Below are 26,215 nucleotides of genomic sequence, written 5' to 3' on the forward strand. Positions count from 1 at the left end.
CGTCATCAGTCCTCTAGAACTTAGAACTACTTAAATCTAACTAACCTAAGGACATCACACACATCCATGCCAGAGGCAGGATTCCAACTTGTGATCGTAGCGGTCGCGCGGTTACAGACTGAAGCGCCTAGAACCGCTCGGCCACGCGGCCGGCTCGAGGCGACAATCATGACATTTTTCAAACACGTGTTACCTGTGAGGCACCACCTCCTGAAAATATATTGTCAAAATTTTATTGCCGTGCACCGAAGTGGCTTCGTGATGTTTCATCGCGGGTAGTCACAAAGTCAGGAAGCCTGTAACTGTCAACTCAACTGAAACTGTAGCTTCACTTCTTAAAAGCGTGGGAAAAAGAATTTTATAAGTGGAGGCGACCCTGGTTTCCCACATTGTTCAGCCGCCTGGGAACACAAAAGAATCCTGAAGAAGTTCCCAACAGAAAGATTGAAATGTCAAATATTTTACCAGTCTTAGGAGTATTATGGGGTAGACTAAGAGTTTAGAAGATTTCAGACTTAATGACAAGGCCACGAAAGCCTGCAAACATATAAGTTAGAGACATTATGTATCAATCAAAAGTGCGGGGCGTCTCTGATCTCAAGTGAAGAGTATTGTTGCTATTATTACCACTGACGAAGGTCTCCTACGGCGAACATGACAAGAAATCGAGTAGCACCATAATATGCTTTGTGCAACTTACTGTGTTCTCTTAGAGGTCTGTTAATTTAGGCAATACGTTTAAGTACAAATCTCTCAATTTGTAATGAAATTCACATATACTTCGAAAGAAAAACCGTCTGCGTAGCAGGTTAAAGTATATATTTATTGATGTGTTTCGCCCTTGTGGGGGTATAATCAGAAAGTTTTAATACACTGCAAAATTTGCATCAATAAAATTAACGGTTCTCCCGGAACATAAACTGTTTGCCTTTCGAAATACTACCAACGGTTGTCCTACCAGGAATGCCGTTCATTGGAAAGAACTGTTTCACATAACTGTCTTTTCAACTGTTCGTGTAATGATTTTTAATTTGAAAAGAGACTTTATGGACGCCCAGATCAAGTGCCCATTCGAAGGTATAGGGTCTGAGGTGGAGTCGTTCGAAAAAACATATAAATATAATAAAATTATAAACAGCCGACCAGTTGCAATGCATAAAGAAATTCTATAATTAGGTTTCGACAAATATAAACTTGTCTTCTTCAGAAAGTAGAAATTTTACATTTGTAAGAGCTAATGTACCATCGCCGTTTTTACAATTGTCGGCATGGATCCATTTGTCAAAAATGAGATATAGTACTAGAATTAGGGTTTGTCGGTTGTGAGCTGTGCAAGATCCATGAACTGTTTTATATTTACGTGACAAACCGTAATTCTAGGGCTATATTTAATTTTTGATAAATGGATCTATGCCGACTATTGTATAAACGGCGATGGTACATTAGTCCTTACTAATGTAAAATCGCCACCTTCTCAAGAAGACAAATTTATATTTGTCGAAACCTAGGTACAGAATTTCTTTATCGATTCCAACTGATCGGCTGTTTATAATTATATTACGTGAAACCGTTGCTGTTGTGCAGCTATGTTTAAGATATTAATATAGATATCTGAATAATGTATTACAGAGTTTAAATTACCAGAAACCCTTTCGGAGATTTAAATAATGTTTCAAAATGAACTGTTAGCATCCGAAGCTGAGTTTTCAGCGTGGGTGACAGCCATGCAGAGGATCCCGGTTCCTTTCCCGATACAGCTATGGGTTTCTTTTCCTTGGTATGGGGTAACTGAGGAGCTACTCGACCAAATGGTAACGGTTACAAGGACAAGAAACAAGACGATGACCGTGAGAAAGTTGTGCTGACCACATGTCCTTCCATAAAGCGTCTGATGACGCCTTTGGCAGACGATGACATGTGGTCAGCCGGGCCTGAATGGTCCGTCTTGTGCTGGAACGCGGAACTCAATTCTTACCTGACGAACTGCATTATAGGTGTAGATATCGAGCTATGTTTTCCAAACAGGAAGTAGTTAGTCTTAAAGTTGGGCCTTTAAATGCCTTTTACCTCCAGGTAGAAGAGCTCTACGGCCTTGTGAGAGCTCAGCTGGCTAATCGTAAAGGAGTCGTACCAACATCCACGAGATTCTCAGGATCTTCTGCATACAACGAAGGTTAATCAGCAGAATACCTGAACCTTATCTCTCGAATCCCTGTCTGTATGCTTGTGCTGTTGTGTTCTGTCGCGTCGTCTATCGACGCCTAATATTACTGTTCTGAAACTGTTAAGAGTTACTTTATTGTAATCCTACATGCTTTCCCGGCGATCTGTTGACATCTTGGATATTTGGGAATCCAGCCGGATGTTCGCTTCGTTCTTGCACGATATTTCAACAGCGTGCCTCGCTGTCTTCAGCGAGGCACGCTGTTGAAATATCGTGCGAGAATGACGCGAACATCCGGCTGGATTCCCGAATATCCAAGATGTCAGTTACTTTATTGTTTGCGGATTGCGAGACCTTCCCACTGTAGCTAAGAAATGCCAATGTCTTACTACAGTGTACCAGAATCCGGTAACAAGGCGCCATCTAGCAAGTGTTTCACGAACGAATAAATCAAATAACGGCGCGAAACTCTCGGAAGTCGATAATCTGACAACTTCGTGTTGCAAATCTGCAGCCTTGCCCAGTACGAAATCACAAGGCGCGTGTACTCTGTACTGTTTGAGCTCATTGTAAGAATTCTTTGGAACTAGCATCAGGGATATAAAACGGTAACTGTTTCGTACATCTCTAGCGATCATATTATAGGTGCATTACTCTGCCCAACTATTTTTCCGAGGGCCTGACGAAGCTACTTCCTGAAAGGGGATACAGAGGTGTCCCGGTGAATGACGAATATGTAGCTTCCGAGAAACACTTGGACCACGCAACACGCTATCACTTTTCACGAGGCGCCCCAGTTGCCGCCAGCAGGTGGCGCCGGTGGCAGCTGACAGCTCAGTAATAGAGTTCCTGGCTGGGGAACGGCGGCGGCCGGTAGCGCGCCGTGGCCGGCAGCCGAGGCGCCTTGTGCGACGGCTGCCGGGGCGGCAGCAGCCTGTCCGGTGGCGCGGGGGCGGCGGGAGCGGGGGCGGCGGCAGAGCCGGCCGGGGGCGGCTTGCGAGGCCGGCCGCCGCCGCGCCGCAGTCATCGCCGGTAGCCGTCGTAGGCGCGTTCGTCGTCTATGCCGCCCCCGCCGCCGCCGCCTCCGACGCCTCCTCCCGCCGCGACGTCCCCGGCGATGGCCTTGTCGGCATCGGCGCCGCCGGCGCAGCAGGAGCGGCAGACGATGGCGACGCAGGCGGCGAGCGCGAGCAGCGCGGCGGCGCCGGCGGACAGCGCGACGGCCAGCCAGTTGACGTCGGCGGCGTCGGGGAGCGTGCAGAGCGCGCTGCCCTCGTCGCCCTGGGCCGCCGCCAGCGTCGCGTTGGCCGGGCAGTTGGCGACGCCGTTGCAGACGAGCCGCGCCGGGATGCAGTAGCCCGCGTCGCCGGGGCACGGGAACTCGCAGTCCTCGGCCGCGTCGGCGCGCGTCACGTAGTAGGAAGAGGGCGCCGACGCCTCCTCCCCGTCCTCGCCGGCCTCGCCCGACGACGGCGCCGACCCGGAATCCTGCTGATTGATTTGCTCACGTGTACACCAGGTAACTGAACAGGCAACGCGAACTGAGAACTTACAAGCGGGAGGCGAACCACCGTAATACAATTCAACCGCACCGTGAGCGGACCGTACCATTGGGACTGAAATCGGTAGATTTGAAGTACACGCACAATCAAACAAATGATCGCAATTTCAGAAAAATAGGATGATTACACAAGTGGCCATTAAAACTGCTACACCACAAAGATGAAGTGCTACAGACGCGAAATTTAACCGACAGGATGAAGATGCTGTGATAGGCAAATGATTAGCTTTTCAGAGCATTCGCACAAGGTTGGCGCCGGTGGCGACACCTACAACGTGCTGACATCAGGAAAGTTTCCAACCGATTTCTCATACACAAACAGCAGTTGACCGGCGTTGCCTGGTGAAACGCTGTTGTGATGAATCGTGTAAGGAGGAGAAATGCGTGCCATTACGTTTCCGACTTTGATAAAGATCGGATTGTAGCATATCGCAATTGCGGTTGATCGTATCGCGACATTGCTGCTCGCGTTGGTCGACATCCAATGAATGTTAGCAGAATATCGACTCCGTAGGTTGAGGAGGGTAATACGGAACGCCCTGCTGGATCCCAACGGCTCGTATCACTAGCAGTCTAGATGACAGGCATCTTATCCGCATGGCTGTAACGGATCGTGCAGCCACGTCTGGATCCCTGAGTCAACAGATGGGGACGTTTGCAAGACAACAACCATCTGCACGAACAGTTCGACGACGTTTGTAGCAGCATGGACTATCAGCATGGAGACCACGGCTACGGTTACCCTTGACGCTGCATCACAGACAGTAGAGCTTGAGATGGTGTACTCAACGACGAACCTGGATGCACGAATGGCAAAACGTCATTCTTTAGGATGAAACCAGGTACTGTTTACAGCATCATGATGGTCGCATCCGTGTTTGACGACATCGCGGTGAATGCACATTGGAAGCGCATATTTGTCATCGCCATACTGGAGTACCCTGCGTGATGGTATGGGGTGCCATTGGTTACTCGTCTCAGTCACCTGTTGTTCGTATTGACGGCACTTTGAACAGTGGACGATACATTTCAGATGTGTTACGACCCGTGGCTCTGCTCTTAAATCGATCCCTGCGAAACCCTACATTTCAGCAGGATAATGCACGACCGCATGTTGCAGGTCCTGTATCGGCCTTTCTGGATACAGAAAATGTTCAACTGCTGCCCTGGCCAGCACATTCTCTAGATCTCTCACCAACTGAAAACGTCTGGTCAATGGTGGCCGAGCAACTGGCTCGTCACAATACGTCAGTCACTACTTTTGATGAATTGTGGTACCGCGTTGAAGGTGCATGGGCAGCTGTACGTGTACACTCCATCCAAGCTCTGTTTGACTCAATGCCCAGGCGTATCAATGCCGTTATTAAGGCCAGAGGTGCTTGTTTTGGGTACTGGTTTCTCAGGATCTGTGCACGCAAATTGCGTGAAAATTTAATCACGGGTCAGTTATGATATAACATATTTGTCCAAAGAATAACCGTTTATCATCTGCATTTCTTTTGGTGTAGCGATTTTAATGGCCAGTAGTGTAATTCAAGTTAACGATCTTCACAAGTTCAGCAATCCAATAGCACATACGTCCACCTGTAGCCTTTACGCAAGAAGTTATTGTTGGATGTCCAATTAAGCGATGTCAAACGGATTGCTTTCCAATTGACCCTTTAGATTGTCAAAATCCCGAGATGCTTAGACGGCCCTGTCCATAACGGTCCAAACGTTCTCAGTTGGAGAGAGACCAGACGACCTTGCTGGCCAAGATAGGGTTTGGCAAGCCCGAAGACAAGCAGTAGAAGTTACTGAAATGTAAGCCTAGTATGGTTTGCTCAGAAGGGCAACAAAATGGGGTGTACATTATCGTCGACGTACTGCTGCGCTCTACTGGTGGCGCGGATAACAACGACAGGGGCTCTGCTGTTAAAAGAAATGGCACCCCACAGCATCGCTCCCGGTTGTCTGGGTGTATGGTGGGCGACAGTCATGTGGTATCCACCCACTGCCTGGGACATCTCCAGACATGTCATCGCTGGTAATCTGGACTCAGTTCGAAGCGGGAGTCATCAATGACAAAATGTCTATCAGCACCATGGTATATCTGAGGTCATCAGTCTCCTAGAAGTTAGAACTACTTAAACCTAACTAACCTAAGTGCGTCACACACATTCATGCCCGAGGCAGTATTCTAACATTTGACCGTAACGGTCGAGAGTTCCAGACTAAAGCGGCTAGAATCGCTCGGCCACACCGCCCGGCCATCAATGGCAACATCTGTACTCTGGTCAATGATATTCCAGACACAACAACCAGGAGTAATGGTCTGGGGTGTCACTTCGTTTCATGGGGAGAGATCCGACGACCTTGCTGGAATGCCATCTGCTGATTCCTTGCTGCGCATTGATATGTCGTCGATACTAAGCGTCCCGTTTCCTTACAGAAGGGCCAGAGGTAGACAAACGAGTTACTGATTTGCTCAATTTGTGAAGCTCTTTCACTTGAATATAACATCATTTTTTCTAAAAATATTACAATTGGTTTTTCTCTAAGTGTACATCATATCTACTGATTTCCGTCCAATTCAGATAATGCCGCCCTGGTGCATCGGTTCCTTTTACTTTTAATTTTTATTTTTTAAAGTAGTATTGAAAAACTGCCCCCATACTGAGACATGCCCCCCCCCCCCTCTTACTGGGATTTTCTTCAGTAACGTCTGGTATCCACGGTTAGCTAAACATTGTTAGCTGTTTTCACTCTGCCGGCCGGGGTGGCCGAGTGGTTCTAGGCGCTACCGTCTGGAACCGCGCGACTGCTACGGTCACAGGTTCGAATCCTGCCTCGGGCATGGATGTGTGTGATGACCTCAGAAGTTAAGTCCCATAGTTCTCAGATCCAATTGAACCATTTGTTTTCACTCTACCGTCAACACCAGAAGATGCTAGTAGTGGAGCCGAAACTCCGACCGTGATTAAGAAACAGAGGGAGGTAAATATACTCTCCTGATATCTTAGAAGATTTTATCTGCAATGACAACAGCCATAAAATCCTGCAGACTTATTAGAACATGATATCAGTCTACTGGGAAACAGTCGTTCCAGCTAAATAACGCTGTATGGGGAAACTTTATGTGAGCAATTTAATTATCTTCCTGTTCATCCTTATCTTTAACAAATTACCGTCTTCGGCCAGCACCGGCCATCTACATACCTAAAAGGAAAATTAGTTTTAAAAATTTATGGAAAAGTTGCGCGGTTAAAGGTGTATACTTAAAGTATAATCAAATAAAGTAATGCCATGTGGAAAATTACAGGTCGTGGTTCAGTCGCACCACTGCCGACAATACGTTATTTCCGAATAGCCGCCCTGAGTGGCCGCGCGATTAGAGACGCCATGTCACGTATTGCACGGCCCCTTCCGCCGAAGGTGTGAGCACTCCCTCGGGCATGCGTTTGTGTGTTGTTATTAGCATAAGTTAGTTTAAGTAATGTGTAAGTATAGGGACTGATAACTTCAGCAGTTTGGTCACTTAGGAATTCACACACATTTTAACATTTCCGAATACAAAGGCGGAGGATGTTTCACATAAAAGCTAATTCCTTGTGGGCAAGTGACTAACTATTAATTTTCTATTGGCACATTCGTACAAAACGTTTTCCACTATAAAATATAACAGAACATACATTAGTTCATTAGCCAATAACATGTATAAAACTGCATTACAAACACTACAATTACCGCCTACGTCTACATCTACATGACTTCTCTGCAATTCACATTTAAGTGCTTGGGAGACAGTTCATCAAACCACAATCATACTATCTCTCTACCATTCCACTCTCGAACAGCTATGTGGTCTTTCCAACTGAAGCTGTTCGCAATTTTAACACCCAGGTACTTAGTTGAATTGACAGCCTTGAGAATTGTACTATTTATTTAGTAATCGAATTCCAACGGATTTCTTTTCGTTATTTAGCGTCAACTGCCACCTGCCACACCATACAGCAATCTTTTCTAACTCGCTTTGCAACTGATACAGGTCTTCGGATGACCTTACTAGACGGTAAATTACAGCATCATCTGCAAACAACCTAAGAGAAATGCTCAGATTGTCACCCAGGTCATTTATATAGATCAGAAACAGCAGAGGTCCCAGGACGCTTCCCTGGGGAACACCTGATATCACTTCAGTTTTACTCGATGATTTGCCGTCTATTATTACGAACTGCGACCTTCCTGACAGGAAATCACGAAGCCAGCCGCACAACTGAGACGATACCCCATAGACCTGCAGCCTGATTAGAAGTCGCTTGTGAGGAACGGTATAAAATGCTTTCCGGAAATCTAGAAATACGGAAGCAACTTGAGATCCCCTGTCGACAGCGGCCATTACTTCGTGCGAATAAAGAGCTAGCTGCATTGCACAAGAACGATGTTTTCTGAAACCATCCTGATTACGTATCAATAGATCGTTCCCTTCGAGGTGATTGATAATACTTGAATACAGTATATGCTCCAAAACCCTACTGCAAACCGACGTCAATGATAAAAGTCTGTAGTTCGATGGATTACTCCTACTACCCTTCTTAAACACTGGTGCGACCTGCGCAATTTTCCAATCTGTAGGTACAGATCTATCGGTGAGCGAGCGGTTGTATATGATTGCTAAGTAGGGAGCTATTGTATCAGCATAATCTGAAAGGAACCCAATCGGTATACAATCTGGACCTGAAGACTTGCCCGTATCAAGCGATTTCAGTTGCTTCGCAACCCCTAAGGTATCTACTTCTAAGAAACGCATGCTCGCAGCAGTTCGTGTTTCAAATTCTGGAATATTCCATTCGTCTTCCCTGTTGAAGAAATTTCGAAAAACTGCGTTCAATAACTCCGCTTTAGCGGCGCAGTCGTCGGTAACAATACCATCGGCACTGCGCAGCGAAGGTATTGACTGCGTCTTGCCGCTTGTGCACTTTATATACGACCAGAATTTCTTTGGATTTTCTACCAAATTTTGCGACAACGTTTCGTTGTGGAACCTATTAAAGGCATCTCGCATTGAAGTCCGTGCCAAATTTCGCGCGTCTGTAAATTTAACCAATCTTCGGGATTTTGCGTTCTTCTGAACTTCGCATGCTTTTCCGTTGCCTCTGTTTTGTGTACCATGGGGGATCAGTTCCATCTCTTACTAATTTATGAGGTATGAATCTCTCAATTGCTGTTGCCACTATATCTTTGAATTTGAGCCACATCTCGTCTACATTTGCATAGTCAGTTCGGAAGAAATGGATATTGTCTCTTAGGAAGGCATCTAGTGACACTTTATCCGCTTTTTTAAATAAAATTATTTTGCGTTTGTTTCTGGTGGACTTGGAAGAAATGGTATTGAGCGTAGCTACAACGACCTTGTGATCACTAATCCCTGTATCAGTCTTGATGCTCTCTATTAGGTCTGGATTGTTTGTGGCTAAGAGGTCAAGTGTGTTTTCGCAACCATTTACAATTCGCGTTGGTTCGTGGACTAACTGCTGGAAATAATTTTCGGAGAAAGCATTTAGGACAATCTCGGAATATGTTTTCTGCCTACCACCGGTTTTGAACAAGTATTTTTGCCAACATATCGAGGGAAGGTTGAAGTCCCCACCAACTATAACCGTATGAGTGGGGTATTTATTTGTTACGAGACTCAAATTTTCTCTGAACTGTTCAGCAACAATATCAACGGAGTCTGAGGGTCGGTAGAAGGAGCCAATTATTAACTTAGTTCGACTGTTAATTATAACCTTCACCCATACCAATTCGCAGGGAGTATCTACTTCGACTTCACTACAAGATAAACCACTATTGACAGACATAAACACTCCACCACCAATTCTGCTAAATCTATCTTTCCTGACCACCGTCTGAGACTTCGTAAAAATTTCTGCAGACTTCAGGCTTTAGCCAGCTTTTTGTACCTATAACGATTTCAGCTTCTGTGCTTTCTACTGGTGCTTGAAGCTCAGGGACTTTCCCAGCACAACTAAAACAATTTACAATTACAATTCCGACTGTTCCTTGATCCAAGCACGTCCTGTATTTGCCATACACCCTTTGAGATTGCAGCCCACCCCGTACTTTTCCGAGGCCTTCTAACCTAAAAAAAACGCCCAGTCCACTCCACACAGCCTGCGATACGCGTGTAGCCGCCAGCTGAGTGTAGTATATTATGTCACAGATGTGATGCATCTGTAACAAACAGGTAAATTACTTAATAGAACAGCAGTACGCCAGTAGTTCACATCCTTTAAAATTTCATTGCGAATAAAAGGTACCACTTACAAAAGGAATCATTAAAGAGAATAGAGATATAGCAGATAACGTCATTTACTACAGAACAAATGTAGACGGCTCCACTACGCTATGTAGACTAAATGTTCACGCACCAGTTGTTGGAGTTACAAATGGTAGTTAAATAAGCGGTGTCCACACTTAAGACAACTTATAAGAAAGTTCGAAATGGAACAGAATATAAATTACTTTGATTCAATTATTACAAAATCTACTTATTTCTTTTGTAGTTCTGAGGGTCGCCGATGCCACCTGAAATTGGTAATGTCGACAGAAATTATTCTCAATACAATACAGTCTCTGTGGACTCCAGCTATCCTGAAATCTGGTTCAATGCCAAAGGATAATTTTATGTTGTGCTACACTGAATGTGTGGTCGAACACGCGAAGCAACTGAGAAATACGCTTCTCGTCTCCCACTGGTTGTCCAGAGCACGGTCTCATAAGGCAGCGTTACCTGTTCTGGCCTCTGAATGCCTAGCACGCGCGAGTGGTGACTTCAGGAAAGCCCAGTGCGAGGGGATGGATAAGTCAGTCTGGGGGTGAAAGTACATGGAAAAACTCATCCTGCATATGGTGTGGGGTTGCGCTGTAAAAGTTAATGATTTTAATTTCATTTTATTTCAGTTTCGTGTGATGGGTATACAGAGTGATTGTGATATGTTCCACAAGGATAGTTACGAGGGCACTCCAAAAGAAATGCACACTATTTTTTAAAAATCCATCTTTTATTCTACATGTTTGAAAGTTTTACAGTGTGTAGATACATCCTTTAGGAACAATATTTTCATTTCTCCACATGATTTCCATCCCTTTCAACTGCCTTACGCCATCTTGGAACCAGCGCCTGTATACCAGCACGGTAAAATTCTGGATCAACCTGTTGGAGCCACTGTTTGGCAGCGTGCACAATGAAGTCATCTTCAAACCTTGTTCTACGAAGAGAGTCTTTCAGTTCCCCAAAGAGATGACAGTCACATGGAGGCAGGTCAGGACTGCAATGCTGCTGTTTCAGTGTTGTCCATCTGAGTTTTGTGATCGCTTCCATGGTTTTTAAACTGACATGTGGCCTTGCGTTGTCGTGCAACAGCAAAGCTTCCTGCTTTTGCCGATGTGGTATCAGTCGAGCTTGACGTTTCTTCAGTGTTTTCACATATGTATCAGAAGTTATGGTGGTTCCACTTGGCATGATGTCCACAAGCAAGAGTCCTTCGGAATCGAAAAACACTGTAGCCATAACTTTTTCCAGCAGAACGTGTGGTTATGAATTTTTTTCTTTTGTGAATTTGCATGATGCCACTCCATTGGTTGCCTCTTCGTCTCTGGTGAAAAATGATGGAGCCATGCTTCATCACCTGTTACAATTCACCCAAGAAATTTGCTACCATTCTCGTACTGTTCCAAAAGTTTGCTGCATACCGTTTCTCTTGTTTCTTTGTGAGCCAGTGTCAGCATCCTGGGAACCCACCTGGCACAAACATTTTTTAAAGCCAACACTTTCAGTATTCTGCAAACATTTCCTTCCCCTATCCCAACGTAGCTTGATAATTCGTTCACTGTGATGCGCCTGTCAGCAGTCACCAATTCGTTAACTCTGTGAACATTGTCTGGAGTGTGTGCAGCACGAGGCCTGCCGCTGCGAGGACAATCCTCAATATTGCCGTGTCCGCTTTCATCACGTAACCTGTTTGCACACCGACTAATTGCACTGCGATCGACAGCAGCATCTCCATACACTTCTTTCAACCTCTTGTGGATGTTTACCACTGTGTCGTTTTCACAGCACAGGAATTCTATGACAGCAAGTTGCTTCTGACGAACGTCAAGTGTAGCAACCACCTTGAAAACATGCTGTGACGGCGCCACTCACGGGAACAGGTTGAGCTAAGTTTTAAAACAGGCGGGAAGGATGTATCTACATACTGTAAAACTTTCACACTTGCAGAATAAAAACTTTATTTTTACAAAAATAGTGTGCATTTCTTTTGGAGTGACCCTCATACAATGATAAAAAGTATGTTACTATCCTTAAATATGAATGTTCTCTGTCAATAACAAAGCAGCCTTTTCATTATTTGTAGTGATCCGCATTGCAGTCAAGGTGAATGCTATCAATGGGCCGATCTCTGTGCAGTATACTCTCCGTGATGGACACATCCACGGAGACACAAGGTTACTGCACAGAGCATTAGCGACGTTTATCTAAGTGCATGCGTCCACCTGCAACGACCGTGTGACTGCTACATAGCCGGCATCTCGTTGTCGTGCGGTAGCGTTCTCCCGGGTTCGATTCCCGGCGGGGTCACGGATTTTCTCTGCCTCGTGATGGCTGGGTGTTGTGTGATGTCCTTAGGTTAGTTAGGTTTAAGTATTTCTAAGTTCTAGGGGACTGATGACCATAGGTGTTAACTCCCATAGTGCTCAGAGCCATTTGAACCATTTTTTGAACTTCTACATAGCACCCACACCAGCACGTTATCGCTAGTAATGATGACTGGAGATGGTGCAAAGTGATGTGGGATAAAGAAGTCTCACATAAAAGTACTGTAGAAGCTAATATGCCAAACTTTTTACGCACCTCTACTGTTGTTAGCTGCAGAACCTGAATCTTTAAAGACAGGCTACAAAGTAGGGTCGTGAAAATTAGATGAAGTTTTTGAGAACTCGGATAGATGTAAGAAAAACAGAAAAGATGAGGAATGAAAGGCTTAAAGAGATGGCACGTGAAGAATACCTATGTGGTTCTAACTCTAGAAATACTGCTTCCCAGGTAATAAATAGTAACTGTACCAAATTTGTTTGAAATCGATGAGATGGTTATGACGAAAATACACACACACACACACACACACACACACACACATGTACATACATACGTTGTTATATATGTTCATGATAAGTATTCGCAACATTATAAATTTACAGAACGACAACACTACCGCCTTTGAGGAACCCGTTCAGAAGTACTGCAGCAGGGCTCAAGTAGGAGACTGCCTAACTACTTGAGGAGGTTGGTTCAAGGCCAGACATCACTTTGCGTCCCCAAATGAAATGGTTTGTTTTATCCAGCGTAGCTATACGGTACTCACTGACGAATCATAAACATTTAATTAGCAGTGTTGGGTGCTAGGTGTAAGAGGACTCTTGCAAATCGATACCAGGAGGCGAACACGCATCTCCTGTGACAATGGCAGGCAACAAGACACAGTAGGTACTCAGGTTTCTCATAGCCGCAGATACGTGCTAGCTCCGTTCGGTAACGTTGTTGTCTCGGCTAGTAAGCACCCGCAGAGGGAAGGGGGATTTTTTTTTTTTCAGGATAGAGCTGACGACCTACTCTTTACCTTCTTGGTGCTAAATGAGTTTCGAGCGGAGTGTATTTGCCGGGCTTACAAGAAGAGTAATTTCCGCGCAATGGGCGTATTTGCAACGTACATTCTAAATATCCTGCATCTTACAGAAGCGCAATAATGAGGAGACGGAAATGGCCCATGAGAATTCGTGTAATCTGCTCTTGTTTCTGACTGGCTGAAAGGTCTACAGTTATGTGAAGTCGAGGAGTCGACTGTCAGCACTTGTGGGGTGGAAAAGGTTTGTGCCTTCTGGGCAGGGGTGGGATTTTCATTGAGTATATCAAGATTCCGGAGTGGGTAATCCTTTGTAATCAACCCGATGTGCGTTCCCGAGGATGCACACAGAGTTCTATTAGAATTTTCCTGATTGTCTCAACGAGTTTTGCGGGCTAGTGATCGTGGTCTTACACGGTAAATAGGGAGACATTAGAGGAGAGCGTGGCCAACGGCCTTGCCGCAGTGGTTACATCGGTTCCCGTCATATCACGGAAGTTAAGCGCTGTCGGGTTGGGCTAGCACTTGGATGGGTGACCATCCGGTCCGCCGAGCGCTGTTGGCAAGCGGAGTGCACACAGCCCTTGTGAGGCAAACTGAGGAGCTACTTGGTTGAGGAGTAGCGGCTCCGGTCTAGCAAACTGACATTCGGCCGGGAGATCGGCGTGCTCACCACATTCCCCTCCATATCCGCATCCCGTGACGCCTGTGGGTGAGGATGACACGGCGGTCGGTCGATACCTTTGGGCCTTCATGGCCTGTACGGGAGGAGTTTAGTTTTCTAGTTAGAGAAGGGCATTGAGTTATTAGCTATTTGGAGGTGGTGTGGGTTAAATAAATTCATTTCAATAAATTTTGTTTCTTGTACAGTGGAAATTGCAGTCTGATGTTTTGGTGTGATTCTTTCGCTATTGATTTTGAAGTATGTAGCTGACTTCTTGTTTTGAAAATTGATGAACTAGCTGCAAGCGAAGTGTGAGCAATGATAGATGAACCTGTTCCTGTCCAACGGCCGAATGTAGGATTCTTCCTTAGCAGTAGTGAGATTGGTAGAGGCCTTTTGATATCGACTTCGGAGTAGTTACTGGTATAACCCTGAATCGTTGGTGAAAGCGAGGCTGCTGGTTATTAGCCGGCCGCTGTGACCGAACGGTTCTAGGCACTTCGGTCGAAAACCGCCCTGCTACTACGGTTGCAGGTTCAAATCCTGCCCCGGGCATGAATATATGTGATGCCCTTAGGTTAGTTAGGTTTAAGTACGGGAATGATGGCCTCAGATGTTAAGTCCCATAGTGGTTAGTGCCATTTGAACCCCCTTTTGTCTGGCCATTATTATTTTGACTTTGCCCGCCGGCTGAAGCTGACAATTGATCCGGGTCCGCCAATAAAAGTTTGCACTTAAATCCGCGATCCACTACTGCATCGCGCAACTTGTTCCCCGCACCAGCCAACGCCCGCGAATGCAACATTGCGCCACTCCACGGAATGCAAAGAACGGCCGAAAGGACCGTAGTGACGTAAATGCTGCCCAACGTCACACTCGCTTTATGGATGCTCGAACTGATCTGACCTGACGGTTTTCATCGTGAGATTTCACGCTGTGAGATTTACGTGCCTGAACGACGTCGACCCTGGTCAGCTCGGTCCACACCATCCTGAAGTAGTCGGCGGCGCTCCAGGCGGACGAGACGAACTCGACGGTGACGTGCGGGGAGTCGTCGCCGGCGGCGGCGTCCGGCGGGAGCAGGTCGGCGGCCGCGATGACGGGCAGCTCCTGCAAGGCACTGGCGTTGACGCCGCACGCGAAGAGCAGCGGCGCGGGCCGCGCGGGCAGCGACACCGACAGCCGGCAGTCGCGCGACGCCAGCCGCGCGTCCTCGAAGTGCAGCCAGAGGTGGCGCTCCGGCCGCACAGACAGCCGCCAGATGCAGTGCAGCGCGCGCGGCGGCTCCGCGAAGCCCAGCAGCGCCTCGAAGTCGGGGAAGCGCAGCTCGCCGTCGGTGGCGGGCGGCAGCAGCGGCGGCCCGCAGAGGGGCGCGTGCACGAAGCGGTAGCGGGCCTCGAACAGAGGCGGCGCGTGCTTGAAGTAGCTGGAGGCGGCGTGCGCCGCGTCGATGCGCAGCTCCAGCGTGAGGCGCTCGCCGCGCGACACCACCGACAGCGGCGGCAGCTGCGCGCCCCCGTGGCACAGGCACGCCGACAGCACCGCCGACACCGGCGACGACGCGTTGCCCGCCGGCTCCAGCACCACCAGCTTGTCCGCGCGGTCGCGCAGGCAGTCGCCGCACCGGCCCACGCTGTACGGGTTGTCCTGCACACACCGTCATCAGTCAATTTCGAATCTCGGCGGGAGCCCACGAGCGATGTAGGCTCTGCAACGAACTTTTGTCATCAACCCACAGTAGACTAGAGGCCCACAAGAAAGGCAGGCCGTATCGTTCAGGTCTTAACGAGCGCCAGCAGCTGTCTCTGATGGGGACCGAGTAGTTATTTCAGACTAGCTTCATAAGTGTCCTGCTTGTTTAAAACCATAGAAGTTCATAGTAGCACACGAAAAAATGAGATCTTTGGCAGATACCTTTCAAATTTCACTCAAGCGCCATAGAAACTGGTACACGCGTGCACATTCAAATACAGAAATGTGTCGACATGTAGAATACCACGCAGCGGTCGGCAAAGCCTATAGAATTTACTAAGATGTTATCTGTTCTTTGAGACATGTCAGAAAGAGCACATACCATCTTAGTAAATATATATAGTTAAGGCTCACCGGCCACTTGAGCATCTTCTTCTTCTGTGCGAATGCACAAACAGTGCCCGAACTCTTACGGGAATCGACAACGCGCCGCGAGTAATGAGTATAATGGGCGGGTGCACTAAGAATGTAGTACGGTACGATACATTGAAAATGGGGTTTCGCGGGAGGCGTGCCAGAGATAAATCCCTGCAGTCGCACTCTCCTCTATGTCCTCGGTGGCTCAGGTGGATAGAGCGTCTGCCATGTAAGCAGGAGATCGCGGGTTCGAGTCCCAGTCGGGGCACACATTTTCATCTGTCCCCGTTGACGTATGTCAACGCCGGTAAGCAGCTAAGGGTGCTCATTTCATTGTAAAGCCTATAGAAGCCAACAAGTGTCTAGCGCAGGTAGATCGGCTACTGCTGCTATAATGGCAGGTTATCAAGATTTAAGTGCTTCTGCACTTGGTGTTATAGTCGGCGCACGAGCGATGGGGCACAGCACCTCCGAGGTGGGGATTTTCCCGTACGACCATTTCACCAGTGCAGCGTGAATATCAGGAATTCGGTAAAACATCAAATATCCCATACCACTGCGTCCGCAAACTGGACGGGACCAACAACTGTAGAGAATCGTCCAGTGTGATAGAAGTGCAACACATCCACAAAATTGCTTCAGATTTCAATGCTGTACCGTCGACAAGTGTCAGCGTGCGAACCATTCAACGAAACATAATCTATACGGGCTTTCGGAGCCGAAGGCCCACTCGTGTACCCGTGATGACTGCACGACACGAAGCTTTATGCCTATTCTGGGCTCGTCAGCACTGAGATTGGACTGTTGATCATCGTCAACATGATCCGGCCTTAGTGGCCCAGCGGTTCTAGGCCCTACAGTCTGGAACCGCCCGACCGCCACGGTCGCAGGTTCGAATCCTGCCTAGGGCATGGATGTGTATGATGAGGTTTAAGTAGTTCTACGTTCTAGGGGACTGATGACCTCAGAAGTTAAGTCACATAGTGCTCAGAGCCATTTGAACCATTGACAACATGTTGCCTGGTCGGGCGAGTCTCTTTTCAAATTGTATCGAGCGGATAGACGCGTATGGGTATGGAGACAACCTCATTAATCCATGGACTTCTCATGTCAGCAGGGGACTGTCCAACTGGTGGAGGCTCTGTAACGGTATGGGGCATGTGCAGGTGGGGTGATATGGTACTCCTGATATGGCTAAATACCACTCTGACACGTAACACGTACGCAAGTATCCTGTCTGATCACTTGCAGCTATTCATGTCCCTTGTGCATTCCGTCGGACTTAGGAAATTTCAGCAGGACAATGCGATATGCCACACGTCCAGGATTGCTACAAAGTGGCTGCAGCAACACTCATCTGTGTTTCAATACTTCCGCTGTGCTTCAAATCCCGAGACATGAACATTGTTGAGCATATCTGGAAGCCTTGAAGCGTGCTGTTCAGAAGAGATCTCTACCCGATCGTAGCAGTACGGATTTACGGGCAGCCCTGCAGGATTCATGGTGTCAGTTTCCTCCAACACAACGTCAGACATTAGTGGAGTCCATGCCACGTCGTGTTGGGGCCGTTTAGTTAGGTTTAAGTAGTTATAAGTTCTAGGGGACTGATGACCTTAGAAGTTAAGTCCCATAGTGCTCAGAGCCATTTGAACCAACCAACTAGTTTATTTGGCTTGTCAATGTAAATACTGGTTTCCCGAGGGTCGTGCACGGAGCCGACCGCTTGCGACGTGTGGCGGACAAGCCGACTAGTTTGGCGTTACAAATTTGTTGCGGAACCTGTGTATCTCGTTGGCCCCGAGCAGCCTTATCCACCATACTTAGTGAACGCTTGTTGCAATCAGGGCCCACGGGAAATCAATATATATCAATGAAAAGGTACCAACTAAACTTTCCAATTTTGTCGTATGCTATCAAGAGCTTGCATCCAATTAAACGCGCAGATAAGAATTATTTAACTGGTCTAGAATACGAGTAGTTCCTCGCTTCCCGCCAGAGACAGCTGCTGACACTCGTAAGAGCTGATGTGTCACGTGCTTTGAAGTACGGGCCGTGGACTGTCTTGGCGAGTCTCGATCCTCAGGTACTGACGTCAATAGGTATGTTGTTATTGCGAGATTACGACCACATGAATATCACGTTAATTCGTATAAAATGAAAGAAGAACAACCGGAAAGTAATACCTCCTGTTTTAACTCTATTTTATTAGATCGCTTTCTTGTCTGATTTTAGATTGATTTTAATCTGACTTTCCGATGAACTACAGACCTGAAACTTTGGACATAACTCAGAACTGAATGTTAATGCAATACTAATTCACTATCCATTCTTATGTGTTGCGGAGAGTACTTTGTTTACCGCTATCATTTCGTAATCAGCTAGAGACTTGCAACTATCATCATGGCTTGAATCGGGATGATGACAGAATGTTAACTGCCTTTCGTGTCGTGCTGTCCAGACGGTCACTGAGGTTGCTTGTCTTACTCTCCCTTGCGTTGATATGACGTAGGTGTAATCCCCCCTGACTGACTGGTCCGGTCGTCACACATTTATCTTCTCATAATTGTTTGGTACCACCTAAAGATGAACCTTTAAGCTTCGAAAACGGTCATGAAATAAATTAAGAAAATTATTAGCAACTAAAGTGGATTTTAGTGTGTAACATTAATTCACTTCCTGGCCTGATGTGTGGCGAAGGGTACTTTATTTACCACTGTCATTTCCCAACGAGGTAGGCACTTGAAACTTGTAACATATTTCAGAACTGGATTATAATGCAGTACAAACTAACTTTCATGTCTAGTGAGTGGCGGAGGATAGTTTGCTTACCGCTGTCATTTCCCTATGCGTCAGAGACTTGAAACTTTCAATATAGGTCACAACTGGATTACAGTGCAATATTAACCTGAATTTGTGTCTGGTGTGTCGAAGAGGGTCCTTTGTGTACCACTGCTGCCTTCCCTTTTTCCTCTTCCAGTCGCAAATATTTCGAGTTACGAACGGTTGCTGGTAAGTCCGTGTGTGAGCTCGACTTTGATTTTTACCTTCGAGATGTTTTGTAACATCATCAGAAGAGGAAGCAGTGAATTGGTTGCCACAGGTGGAGAGTAACTGAAATAATCCTCAAATTTATCAAGTGTCTTTGTTGCAATCTCGTTAAAATGTTTAAAATCGATTGGTCACACACCACTAAAAAGCAGAAAATACTTATTTAAATAAACTATCTAATATAACATGTTTCTGAATGGACTAAATCTATAAAATAATTTATCCTAGCCCCATAACGATTGCGAACTCCATACAAATAGTCTAGAAAATTTATGCTTGTGACATTTAAATAAAGCTATCAAAATGCTTGTACAATTTGAAACGAAGAACATGGGGTGCCTGCCATGTATAACTGATGCATGAATTTTTCACTTCCTTATTATCGTCTGTTGCATGCCCCCCACGTTTCTGGCTTTAAATTCTACAAGTACTTTCATAACTACTACAATTTCACAAGCACAAATTTTTAGGACTTATGAGAGCTAGCAATCTGTGTAAGGCTAGGAGAAATTATTTTATACTGTTTAGTTTTTGTAAAAAAAACGTTTTACATTACAAAATGTTTATTTATATAATTATTTTCTGCTTAATTAAGTTCGATAATGTTTCCGCCTCCTTAGCTCAGAGGTCAGCGTAGCTGAATTTCATGCAGCCTACCCGGGTCCGATTTCCAGTAGTACCAAGGAATTTCCCTTGGTCAAATGACAGGAACGTGGTACACTCACACTCAGCCTCATAGTGTCAAATGATTAGTTATTTGACCGAGTAGAAGCAGCACCAGGTCTGCTATACTGACAATGGTCAGAAGTGCGGTGTACTGACCCTTACACTTCCATACCACATCCAAATGACACCATTTGCAGTGGATGACGCGGCAGTCGATCAGATCTGATGAACCGTCTCCCACCAGAATGGTAGTCCTTATTATTCTTATGTTTACAATGCACTAATCACGAATTTGGAGTACTTCTCCTAACGTTCTTCTGTAGCCCACTCTAATAATAGCGTCCCACATTAACGGATAGCAACACTGTACAAGTTTAGAAAATGGCCTAGCATGGCGTATGAATAAGACAGAGATCCACGATTGAATTCGTTACTGCAGAAGGTGAGCCACCCAACCACATTCGTGAATGGTTGAAGAACGTGTTTGGAGAAGTACGGTGGACAGCAGCACTGTTAGATAATGGGTTCGTCACTGTAGAGAAATTGAAGGGCAGACACAGTGGGATAATGCATCACGGAATAGACGGTTTAACGGAGGCGGTGACTCCATAACATCCCGCGTGTCGATCAAATCATCCATCAGACTTCCATGTATTCCCCACAATCAAAGAAGTTCATCGGGGGCATCACCCCGAAGATGCACAGACATTCAGAATATGACCAGTGGCTGAGGACGTATGACTGATTTTTACTACAGAGACATAAACTCTCTTGTCTCAGGAAAACTGTGAGCAAAGATGGTGATTATATTGAAAAGAACAAAAATGTTGTAAGTGTTATCCTAGGCATTTGGTATTTACTTTTCTCATAAAATAACAACATAAAAAACTTTACTTTCTGACTCACCTTTGTAGATACAACAACCAACTACGACCAATGATCCGATTTCCTGGAACTAAATAGGATCGTTGCTAGTTTCGAGCGCGCATGTTCGAACTGCTGTTAACATCTATGTTTTCATTTACCTTTTAGTGAACAAGAGACTTTGGCTGTTTCTTGAATTAGGAGGAAATTTCTTTGTTGAAGAGACTCAGTGATATTAGATTGTGGAGGGCCGTGCAGACAGCGGATTTATCACGTGCCATTTTGTAAGGGGTTCGTGAAAGTTTGTATCACCCACCCGCTGTTGACAGCCACCCAAAAACAGCAATTTATACCTACAACTACATCGATACCCGGCAGTCCATTTTACGACGCACATAAATGTAGTGCTATTCACTGTAAGAAACTTTATAACTTGTCACAGTTCGCGACAGATGGTCTCATAACTGACTCAGAAACAGAAGTTAAAAATCGACGATAATCACGTTAATTTAACAAATATACAATTAAACAAAAGTGAGACACACTTATTAGAGAAAGAACTTCAGCATAACTTGAAGCACAATTTATCAAAAACAAAATTAAAATCGTAATTTATGAGGTAAAAGTAGCTTGTATTTATGCAAAATTAAACAAAAAATAAGAAACAACAGTTTCTTTACAGACGAGAAAAGTCCTACATAATGCACTACGTGCTGATACTTGCAATGTACCGGAACTTACGACAGTAAAAACCTTAAATAAAACATTTCTAGATGCAGGGGCTTTAGTGATAAAATCTGATGAGGGTAAAAGCAATGTTATTATATGAAAAAGATTGCATTGACAAAACATTACAGTATTTCGAGCAGAATTTCAGAAACGAAATTAGTAAAGATCGACTCAATATGTATTAAACCGAAGCGAAAATAAAAATTGATACCTCAAGTTTCTGTTTGTCCCATTAGAGACATAAAAGATAATGAACCCTATTTTCCCTACTACAAGAGCTCGGATTAAAATACATAAACTTGAAAGGGCAAATCGAGTTATTAATAATAACGACTACGCTCCCAGTAGTGAACTCAATTACGTACTTGTGGTATCTAGCACTGTTAAATCTCCCCGCCGGGCAGCGACGCGCTCCAATACGCGCGGCCGAGAAACGCGTCGTTGGCCGCACTTGTCCGTGGGGGGCCCGCTGCCAACCTCGCAGTCCGCCTTCGCGCTCGCGCACTTCAAACCACAGCTATCGGCAACCCGAAACACTCAGCGATTGTCCGCATTGACTTCTACATGCCAGTTCTCATCGTCCTATGTTGCACTCACAACTCGGAAGTGCTACGCTGCGGTGGATCTGCTGTTCATGTTTATTTGACACCACTCTGAATTTGTGTAGTTATCGAAGGCTAGAGTTCATGTTGATTAAGTGACTAGAGTTCGTGCTTTGTAAAACGAACTTATACTCGTATGACATCCACTCAGGTATAGTTTCTAATCTATATTTTTTCATCACTGGTCACGTAATTTAATGTATATGATACCAGAGAGGTCATATGATTTTAAAACCTACGTGTATTCGTATGAAACTTTAGTTACTTTCACGCTGACTACTTACTGCTTTAAATCAAGTTTAATTATTAGGACAAACACAATTATAACCATCGAGAAGCAAACTATGAAACGCAAAGAGTTTTCCTGAAAATGTATGTCTGTCGCGATTTGCGAAATCCTTTATACGTGCAATCTGGTAAGTTGGCGGGACCACTTTGCACCTCAACGCCTCGAGCTGCAGACACAGAGGCAGGCCCCATTTGGCACTTAACCTTCGTATCCATGAGACGTTGCTAGTGCAGCAACGAACGAATAGATTAGGTGCAAATCTTTTGAATGTCACAGAATTTACACTTGAACTACAAAAATGAATGTGACTGCTCGTTCTTCGACTACTGCAAATAACGAATGTCATAACGATTCGCACGCTCACCTCGTCCACGACCCTCTTGCCAAGCGTGAAACCATTTGACCAGACTGTCTTCGTATTGTCGGCACCTTCAGTTACATAGCAGTTACATAGCAGACACGTAAAACTTCTCTTGCGATTTTCTCCGAATTGCCAGAGTAGTGAATCTTATTACTTTCACATTACGTTGTTTTAATGGCCTACTAAAGGCGTACAAAATTTGAAGTAAATCGTTGATACCAACGTCATGGCCTCCATTTGTCAGCAGAGTGGAAAACAGAATCGATGTACTGGAGGAATCTCGAGAATTGCACATTAACTTGCACAAATGGATGACCCAGCAATGCATGCATAGACAGAAGTACTGAAACATCAGATCTCACCATTACAGGCGAAAATCTGAGGCCCACACAGAAGGCTGATAAGGCGCTCATGAATTTATGCGGCAGTGACTAATGAAGATACTAACAGTAAGAATAAGCAACAAATTCAAAAAAGGGAAAGCGTCGAGTACTGTCTTTATAAAGACAGCTTGCGACAATGATTCCAAATCACACTCAGGCACATATTAACCAGCCAGAGTTTCGTATTAATTCTGTCGTAACAACAGACAATACAGTCATTGGTGATTGTCGAAACAGGCTCCAAGCAAACTGTCAGAAACTAATCGAAGAACCAAACACAACAACGGAAATCAAATCTGAGGGACTACGAAGAAGCAAGACACTACTGGCAGTTTACCAAGGTCGGACATACACAGCGATGAAGAATTTCGTGAAGGTCTCTGCCACCTTAATGTACACCAGGACCTAATGGGAGATGAAAATTCGATTTAAATCAGAACCGAAGGATAGAGGTTTCTCGCACAACACCCTTGAAGTCAGCCCAACGCTGGGAAAAATCCTCTTACAAAAAGGCAAAAGCTTCAGTAAGTACCGACGGCGCGAAGTCCTAAATTACAACATTTTAGCACAGTGCTACAAATGTTGTGATGTAGGAGCACGCAATCAAAAACTTCAGAAACACTACTATTATGTAGGCTAAGTGAAGAAAAATGGACATAAAAAGCCGAGTGAGGATCCATTAACGCTACCATCCGTATATAGTGCTCTAAGTGCAAAAGGGCCATGACTTCACACAGCACGCAATGGCACGAACGTTCCCTAAAAACAAGAAAGTTAAATAAGAAAGATAAACAAATAGTACAAAAACCTCCCTGTTGGTACAGCGACTGTGACAGTGTATATATCCATTTGGGATAGTTTAAGCTGGAAGGAAAGATATTCTTCAAACAGCACTGAGATGATGAAATCGCACAGCAGAACTAGGATCCAACCTCGTCTACCATTATCACACAGACTAACGCTAAAATTAAAGAAGCTACTAATCAATATGAAACAACTGTATCCTGCACTTGTAGATTAGTCAGAAAAATTTTATATAAATTATATATAGGTGACATATACGCAGTTTCAAACTTATACTTCAATAATAAGTTCATGGTTTTAATTGTAGCATATAGGAGAATTAATTTTGACACCATCGTTATTAACCAGAATTACCTTTCACGTAGAACGCCGTGAAGGTACTGATAGTGAAAACAATGCGAAATTAATATCTTGCTGAAAAAATCCAAGAAATAGTGTATCATCCGAGAACTAATAGAATACAGTATATATTCAGGAGCCCAGTGTGATTTAAGTTAACATATATTTCTCCCAGGACTGTGATTCTAATTGCAGGCTGTTAAGCCATGCCTCCAGTAGTTGTCCTGTACACAGAATGGAAGGTCACAAGCGTCTGTTATTCGGACATGTGGGAAAGAACAGACACCACACACTCAGCAGCCAGAACATTATGATCACCACTTACTCCTGAGCGGAGTAACGCTGTTCTTCACAGTGACAGCAAACGATTGGTTCTTCAGTCTACACGATTACAACATGTGTACCGGCCACACTTTTGCTGCCGATGTACGCTGTGAGAGTGAACTATGTTTCGCTCTGTCTTGTATATTAGTATGAGAGACTTGGATTTATTCACAGGCTGGCAGTATTCCACAGTGTGCGTTCTTTGCGTAACCGCAGCCAACCAGAAGTTTGTGTTGTGCGGCAAACTCTGAAGCTGTACTGAATTGTAACTGGGGTATTTGTTCAAACACAGAGATTGTAAGTACGGTTCCAACAAGAGTAAATTCACTTCTCGGTTATCAATGAATAGAGTGTATAACGTTAACATTTTCATGAAACTTTTTTCAAAATGCGTCATTAATACGAGACCAATTTTTGAGCCTACTGATGTTTCATTTTCCGCTACCGTAAACTGGAAGACGCATTTGTAGCAGTTCTCTTTTATTCGGGGAATTTTCTCCCCATAGGTAGGAATCTAGATTTTGTTCCGCTTGTATAAACTTCAGCTGTGAAGAATGTCACATGTTTTACCCTACATGTTAAATCGTAGCATCGGTGATCTTAAAACTGTGAATTTCCACAGTCATCATTTTTGGTGAGTTCTGCGTTAGGAGAGAGTCCTGAGTTTCAAAGTAATATACTTTCACAGACAATTTTATAGATACCCATCCACAACTCTCCTCCATGTTTCAGAAACATCTGTAAGATGATCGAAGGCAAGGGGATTCAAACGAAAACAGCACATTATCTGTGAGGGAAATCCTCATAAAGTTCTTCTCAACAGCTGTCAGCTGACAGGAAGGTGAAGTTTACTTTTTTCATTGCATTTGTTTCTTTTACACGCTCTTTCTTGGTTATAATACTGTCAAGTTTACCAACGCTTTTTGTAAAGTCACTTTCGAATGAATAATAGCAAATTACATCAACAATAACAAATCAACCGTTTCAGTCCTATGATAGTCTAAGTGTCAGCTTACGCCTCTTGCTACATTACATTAATGAAATTCTCTCATTTAGAAAAAGCGCTCTTTTTCTAAATTAAAATGGATTACAGTGATCCACGTAGAGCGAATGGTAACTCTGTCTCGCAAAGAACTAACTGAGCTTTTTCATTACAGTAATGTTAGAGCAGATGTATGCTGCAGTCAGGCTGTGGACTTAGGTCTAAACCGATTACGTTGAAAAGACCAGTTACATGTCTGATGTATCTTTTTTCATCGATATATCCCTTATATTTAAGCCAGAGTGTAGCAGAGATAATAAACATAATTTCGTCCTATGGAGGTAGCATTTCCGCCATCTACATTCTATACGTTTTTAAAAGGTAAAGTATTTACATGGAAACGCCAAACAAACTGTTATAGGCAAGCGTAGTCAAATACAGAGAAATCAAAACAGGTACAATACTGTGCTCCGGTCGGCAACACCTATATAAGACCACAAGTGTCTGGTGCAATCGTTAGATCAGTTACTGCTGCTACAGTTGCAGGCTATCAAGATCTAAGAGTGTTTGAACGAGGTGTTATAGTCGGCGCACGAGTGATGAGACACAGCATGTCCGAGGTATGGATGAAGTGGGAATTTTCCATACGGCCATTTCACGAGTG

The 26,215-nt window shown here is 44.8% G+C and overlaps 1 protein-coding gene across 1 annotated transcript in view; it reads right to left on the minus strand.

Annotated features, from left to right (window-relative positions):
* Positions 1-3,187: 3,187 nt before the first annotated feature.
* LOC126335928 (uncharacterized) overlaps positions 3,188-26,215 on the minus strand; it is a 129,444-nt gene continuing 106,416 nt past the window's right edge. The window contains exons 7-9 of the mRNA XM_049999403.1: positions 15,127-15,698; positions 6,893-6,923; positions 3,188-3,652 (exon numbers count right to left, since the gene is read on the minus strand). Coding sequence (XP_049855360.1) covers positions 3,188-3,652; positions 6,893-6,923; positions 15,127-15,698 — 1,068 coding nt within the window. The remainder of the gene's footprint in view (positions 3,653-6,892; positions 6,924-15,126; positions 15,699-26,215) is intronic.

Source organism: Schistocerca gregaria, chromosome 2 (assembly GCF_023897955.1).
Source record: "Schistocerca gregaria isolate iqSchGreg1 chromosome 2, iqSchGreg1.2, whole genome shotgun sequence".
Classification (NCBI taxonomy): domain Eukaryota; kingdom Metazoa; phylum Arthropoda; class Insecta; order Orthoptera; family Acrididae; genus Schistocerca; species Schistocerca gregaria.